Raw genomic sequence first — 6,552 nt, 5'->3', positions numbered from 1 at the left:
CTCTTTACTGCAAAATGCACTCTGTAGAGCCTTCTTTAAAATTGTCCAGTGGTTTTTTTTTTTTCCACTTTTCTGTAGGTGTTTCAAATTGTCTCTCCATGAGGATCTTTTTTGTGGCCACTTTATTAGGCACAACTGTTCAACACAAATATCTAACCGACTAATTACATCACCGTAACTCAGTGCAATTAAACATGAGGGAGGTGACCTGTTCAGGTTTAAACTGAGCATCAGATTTGGGAAGAAAGTTGATTTAAGTGACTTTTTGGTGCCAGACGGGCTGGTCTGAGTCTTTAGAGGCTGCTGATCTGCTGAGAGTTTTCCACACAACTATTTCTAGAATATAGAGAGAATGATCTAAAAGTATCCAGTTGGCAGCAGTTCTCTGGGTAAAAATATTTTTATTATTCAGGGGACAATAATTCTTCAGGCTGATGGAAGGGAGCAGAAAGAAAATAACTACTTTTTACAACCAACATTTGCAGCAGAGCATCTCTAAACAGATTACACATCAAACTTTGAAGCAGGTGGGCTATGCCAGCAGAAAACCAAATTGGGTGCCCCTCCTGTCCACTGAGATCAGGACAAACCCCCCCCCCAAAAACCAAACAAACCCAATAATCAATTAGAAAACAATGCCTGGTCTGATGAGTCCAAAAATCTGCTGTGACATTCAGACGACAGGGTCCAAATTTGGTATAAACAATATGAAATTATGGATCCATCCTGCCCTTATATCAAAGGTTCAGGGTGATGGTGGTGGAACGATATTGGGAGTTTTGTGTGTGTGTGTGTGTGTGTGTGTGTGGGGGGGGGTCTTTTTACACTTTGGGCCCTTTAGGACAAACTGACCATTGCTTAAATGCCACAGCCTACCTGGGAATTGTTACTGACTGCATCTTCTGATGGCTGCTTCCAGCAGGATCAAAGACCATGTCACAAAGATCAGATCACCTCAAACTGGTTTGTTGAACGTGATGGTGAGGTCACTATACTCAAATGAGCTCCACAGTCATCAAATCTCAATCCAATGGACAACTTATGCCTCATGCTACCAGTAGTAGCTAAATGTAAAACTAGTGAAAGAAAAAAAAAATAAAACAAAAGGGGAAACAATGTCAGTGGCCTCCACCTGTAAAATTCCTACTCTTTTGGGGATAATTAGAGGGGCAGCAATAAGACTATTTCATTGACACCAAGGTAGCTGAAACTAAAACCCTTCTACTACTAAACTGACCAAATCAATATCCCTGAAGTTTAATCAACTAATGCTGTACACCAATTAAAAAGTGTTCCTTTACTAACAAGTTATTTTCATTTGGTAGCAAGTGTGCTTTCCCTGATATGACCGGATTCCTACTGTAAAACTCACCCATTGATTGTGAGGTATAAAGTTTCTGGGCAATTGCACATATTTGTAATTGCGTCTCTGTATACCACTACAGCAGTTTAATACAATCAAGATGGGATTTAAGTGCAGACTATCAGCAGTTTTGAATTATAATATTTATTGATTGAGTCACATCTAAAAGGTCTTTTTACACAGCACATCTCACTTAATATGAATACTTTTTTACTCTAGAAACACAGAGCCAGAAAAGGCTCTTTGACAGGATGATGTGTTACAGACAAATGATTGCACAGTTCGCTACAAGGGATGAATGTCAAGAAGACCTCATCAGACGCCAATCTTCTAAACAAAATGTTTTACTTAAACACAGCGTCCACGTCACCATCAGAAGTTTGTGGGAGGTAAAGAGCACACTTCAAGCTCCCACGTGTTTTCAGAAGTTTAAAAATACATTGATTTTTCTAACCAGTTTGTTATAAACTGACCTTGCAGATTGCAAGTACAGACATTACCGACCACCTGAGCGCACCCTGATGGTGATGGTTCACCAGCACGCCGTCTCTGTCCCATGCTGACACAATGTGCTCACACAATAGTTCTATTTAGTTCAAGCAGCAGCGTTTCGGTCACATCCCACAACCAGCTTGTCTTCTTCACTTCTTCACCTGCCTGGATCCGTCCTTCCAGCCTGACTTCACCTCATTCACAAACGTGTCTCTGACTCTCTTGAGGCGGCCACTGATCTCTCCCAGATCCCCGGGCACTTTGCTGGCCTCGTCCCGGACCTGTCGTAGCGTCTGGGAGCGCAAGGCCCGGTCCGAGGCGTCCCGTCCGGCTATCTGAGCTTTGGTGATAGCGTAAGCTGTGATCTGAGCCGCCCTGCGAATCGGTCGAGACTCCGCCAACTTCTCAACGACGTGAAGGTTGTTGACGAGCGACGCTAACAGGCGAGCGAGCATTGTGGCAACTGGCTGTTAGCTTCTCCGTGTTCTCCCCGTGGGTTTCAGCCCTGTAAAGCCCACATACAAACCCATTATTGACCCTCGAAGTGTCGAGTACGTGGAGATGCAAGTTTAAGTACACAGAGAGAACTAGACGTACGTACCTCAGCTGAAGCAGGTGACCGCTGAGTGACAGTGGGTGACGTAACGCAGACTGTGGGAGGGATGAGGCTAAAGTCGGTTTCGAGCTCGTCGTTCAGTGTTTCTTAAAGAAACAGGATCATCAAACGACTGTTTTCTTAGATTTAAAATGTTTCCATTAAAATTAAACGAATTGCACTTCACAGAACTGAAAGCAGTTTTAAACAGTTTGCCACATGTGAACTTGGTTTTTGACTGTTAATGTGGGAGACTTGGCTCAGGGTTTCCTCTGCTGTCTTCCAGGGTAAATACGGCCATTCATACCACAACAAAATAAATACGCAGTTTACTTTAATATCCTATTTTTAAGATTTAAGACACACTTTTACTTTAATTTGTAATAAATAATTTTTAATAGAAAAAAATATTCAGCGTCAAAACATACAAGACATTCCAGACGCATAATATTACATTTCTAAGGCATAACAAGTAAAGTAAATATTTCACAAATTTAAAGGATGTAACTTGATTTAAGACGGTTGCTAGGATTTACAAGGCTGAATGACACATTCAAATTGGAGAATTACAGCCTTAGTCCTTAGACTATTTTCTTTACATTTCTGCTTTAAAAAAACAAGAACAACAACAAAACTGTCAATAACAGTAAACTACCGTCTTTAGAAAACAAAAAGACATATTTATATATATTATGTATAAGTGACAAGAAAAAGGGAACTTAGTCCCACACGGTACCGACCAGAATCAACCAATGTGAATCCAACTTCAGGTAATTGTTCCGGACGGGTTTTGTAGTAACACCACCCGGTAAACGACATCCGGTCGTATCTTACGTATATCCGCTTTCAAGAGCAGATTTCCTGCTCGTTTCTCATTTTGCTTCCCCCCCATTTTTTGCTCGCTGGTCTTTTAGCTTCACTCTCGTCAGAGTCGGTACTGCAGCCATGCGGGTGTACGTGCTGTTCGCGGTGGCGGTGCTCTCCCTGAGCCCGGCGGCGGTGAGTGGAGCCGAGAAGAAGAAGCTGCAGATCGGCATCAAGAAGCGAGTGGACAACTGCCCCATCAAATCCCGCAAAGGAGACGTGCTGAATATGCACTACACCGGAAAGCTGGAGGACGGCACCGAATTTGACAGTAGCATTCCCCGCGACAGGCCTTTCACCTTCACCCTGGGCACCGGCCAGGTGATCAAAGGCTGGGACCAGGGCCTGCTGGGCATGTGCGAGGGCGAGAAGAGGAAGCTGGTCATCCCCGCCGAGCTGGGTTACGGAGACCGGGGAGCCCCTCCAAAGATCCCCGGTGGAGCGACACTGATCTTCGAAGTGGAGCTGCTGAGCATCGAGAGGAGATCCGAGCTCTGACGAAGAAGAAGGACAGCTTTGAGAACGGTAAGATGTTAACACACCAGCCTGAGGGGCAAACAAAGTCTGCAGAAAGGATTGCTGCTTTCAGTGGTCATTCACCTAAAAGTGGCCCAGATAACATTTTCATAAGTTCAGATCCAGCTAGAAAACAACGTGCAGAGATTTTGGTAAAAGAAACAGCCTGACGGCGGGGTATCTTCTGCATTTTTAGACGTTTGTAAGCATTAATATCCTTAAAGCAAAAACACAGAGCTATATAACTAATGTAACTTATACATATGAAAAATCTTCGGGATTTGCTTAGGGGATGATGTCCTTGGACACACACTGACTGGGTTTTGTTTTGTTTTTTTACCCCGACTATAACAATATGCTCTTTAACTTTATTTTTCCAGGTTCCAGGAGATGCTGCGGCATTAAGTGGAGACCAAGTGACACCTGATGAAGATTAAAAGGCAAATGTGAAAGAAGAGTCAGCAAAGCTCCTGTTTTCCTTCTACCAGCTTTGCTTTTTTTGCTCTGATTCATTGAATTGAAATTGAGAAGATGCAAGAACTGGCTGTTTGTACCAGCTAAACTCTAGAGTGAGGGTTGACAGGAGCAGCTACGTCCTGTATCCTGACTGTGCTGTGCCGTCTCTTCATCTCATTTCATTTTAATTTTCTGTAAGCGGGTTTATTCACATCTGCACACTGTTTTTGTTATTTGGGGGGTTTTGTTCAGAAAATAATTTAGTGTGAAGTGGGAGTCGGGTCAGACTAGGATAATTTTTTTTCACTGTAAGAATTTGAATTCTGTAATAAAATGTTTGTTAGTACTTTTCTTGTTTTGATTTCTTTATTTTTTTTTACTACTTGAAATAAAAGGACTGTGCATATATTTTTTAGCTACCCCCCAGTTATTTCTATTTTAATTTCAAGCAGACTTGCAATTGTTTTTTATGGTCTTTAGCAGTAGTTCTGCAGGCTTTCTGAAAGTCTTACTAGCATCCTGTTGCAAACATGCAAATTTTGTTTGCGCTATTCTAATTGAAACTAGAAAACCCCAAAATGGAAGACTCAGTAGTATGTAGTGCTAATTCATCCTGACAGACAATGGAGCTAAAGGCATGCAAAATCCAAAAAAAGAGCTCTGAATGTCTGTTACGGAGCCTGGAGACTAGTTTGCCTATGAGAGCTCAGCTTCATAAAAACAATTAATAATAAGTTCTCTCTCACACACACACACACACATTTTCTATTAACAAAATAAGCTACTTGGAAAAAAAAAGCAAAAGAAGGAAGGTAAAGTGGGGCACTGATTCTTTAGTAGCCAATAATAATAATAAAAGTGCAGTAGCCAATAGCGTGGCACCACATCTCACACAACAGCTGCACCAGTGGTCATGTGACTATGAGTCCGTTTAATAGTAGCAAGCGTTCAGTCTTTTGGTGGATATATATCTATCTATCTATATATATATATAAATATAAAGACTTTTAAAACCGTAATATTAATGAGTTAAAATCTCTATTTTTGGCATAAAAGCCAAATTTGCTGTTTTATTTATTTATTTTGTTGACTTTGAGTTGGTGTGAACTTTCATTAAAATACATATTTTAGTATCATTTTAAATAAACAATTGAAGTTCATTCGTGATTATGCACTTGTGTAATAGAAACAGGACTCAAAATAGTATTTTAATGTTTTTATTAACATTTATTACATTTCTTTTTTAGGCTTTTGGGGTTTTGTGATTTATGCAAATAGCTCTTTAAACTGTCACAGACAGTCTGCCTGCTGGTAACAGTGACTGTATTTTGGCAATGATTGAATATCAACCGATGACTTTACAAATCACTGTTATGTGTTTTCTACAGTCAGTGATACCAACAGGCGGCGCCATTAACGCGATCTAGAAGCTGCTGTACCCGGACTTTTTCAAAGGACGGACACATGAAACGGAAGCAACGTCGTCGCTTTTTTTTTTATTTTAATTTATATTTTTATAAACTTTATTTAACAAACAATTAGTATACAACATACGAACAGATGAAGTATACAAAACAACAGAACATGAACACACAAAGCCAGGGGTAAAAGAAAAAGGTAACAATTATAAGAATACACGCAAAAATTCACATACATAAATTTGTTTTGAGAGCCGTTTTGTTGGTGGAGTCTGATATTGATTGTATGTACATTTCCACATCCTTAAAATAATGACAGAAATATGGTGTTTTAGTAGTAAACGTACATTTATGGATAAAAAAATTTAGCTAAAAGTATTAACAAATTTATCAGAAAAAAACATTTATCATACTTCTTGGGGAACTTAAAGAAACAGAATAAAACATTTTCCCATCGTAAAGAAAACTCCCTAAAAATATGGACAGTAACAAACCTGCTACGTCGTCGCTTTTCCGGCATGCTCCTAGTTGGATGAGGAGGGTCCAAGAGCACCTGACTGCAGCCTGTTTTCATGAACAAATGTGCCATTAGTAATTTAATAATTCTAGGAATCAACTAGTCTGCTTACACTGACCATGTTGCCACTTTGTTTACATTTTTTTTAAATCGTGCTTTATGGCAGATAAACACATAGATATGTTTCTTTCCTGACCCTGGTTTAAGTAAGAGAGCTGGATTAAGTGCTTCTGTGGGCGACATGACACAAATATTCTCTAAACCACATTTTGCATTAGGATATGATTTATTGTTGGCATCAGAGGTGGAAAGTAACGAAGTCCGTTGGGTA

At 40.2% G+C, this 6,552-nt stretch overlaps 2 protein-coding genes across 2 annotated transcripts; one reads left to right on the top strand and one right to left on the bottom strand.

Moving 5' to 3' along the window:
- Positions 1–1,491: 1,491 nt before the first annotated feature.
- On the bottom strand, positions 1,492–2,592 carry LOC102207055 (uncharacterized protein NCBP2-AS2-like). The gene is made up of 2 exons (XM_005736941.2): positions 2,457–2,592; positions 1,492–2,360 (listed from the first exon to the last, which is right to left on the bottom strand). Exon 2 carries the CDS (start codon positions 2,308–2,310, stop codon positions 2,005–2,007), a length of 306 nt encoding a protein of 101 aa, XP_005736998.1. The 5' UTR covers positions 2,311–2,360; positions 2,457–2,592; the 3' UTR covers positions 1,492–2,004.
- Positions 2,593–3,255: 663 nt separating this feature from the next.
- fkbp2 (FKBP prolyl isomerase 2) lies at positions 3,256–4,282 on the top strand. The gene is made up of 2 exons (XM_005736942.2): positions 3,256–3,839; positions 4,211–4,282. Exon 1 carries the CDS (start codon positions 3,396–3,398, stop codon positions 3,810–3,812), a length of 417 nt encoding a protein of 138 aa, XP_005736999.1. The 5' UTR covers positions 3,256–3,395; the 3' UTR covers positions 3,813–3,839; positions 4,211–4,282.
- The last annotated feature ends 2,270 nt before the right edge of the window (positions 4,283–6,552 follow it).

The sequence above is a fragment of the Pundamilia nyererei genome, unplaced genomic scaffold (genome assembly GCF_000239375.1).
Source record: "Pundamilia nyererei isolate P.nyererei 1_Seehausen unplaced genomic scaffold, PunNye1.0 scaffold00072, whole genome shotgun sequence".
In the NCBI taxonomy this organism is placed as follows: domain Eukaryota; kingdom Metazoa; phylum Chordata; class Actinopteri; order Cichliformes; family Cichlidae; genus Pundamilia; species Pundamilia nyererei.
Note: the sequence above shows the minus strand (reverse complement) of the source record. Positions and strands in the feature narration are given on the sequence as shown.

Bases quoted from the DNA above. Each gene is read 5' to 3' on its own strand.
- LOC102207055 (XM_005736941.2), bottom strand. From the start codon at position 2,310: ATGCTCGCTCGCCTGTTAGCGTCGCTCGTCAACAACCTTCACGTCGTT.
- fkbp2 (XM_005736942.2), top strand. From the start codon at position 3,396: ATGCGGGTGTACGTGCTGTTCGCGGTGGCGGTGCTCTCCCTGAGCCCG.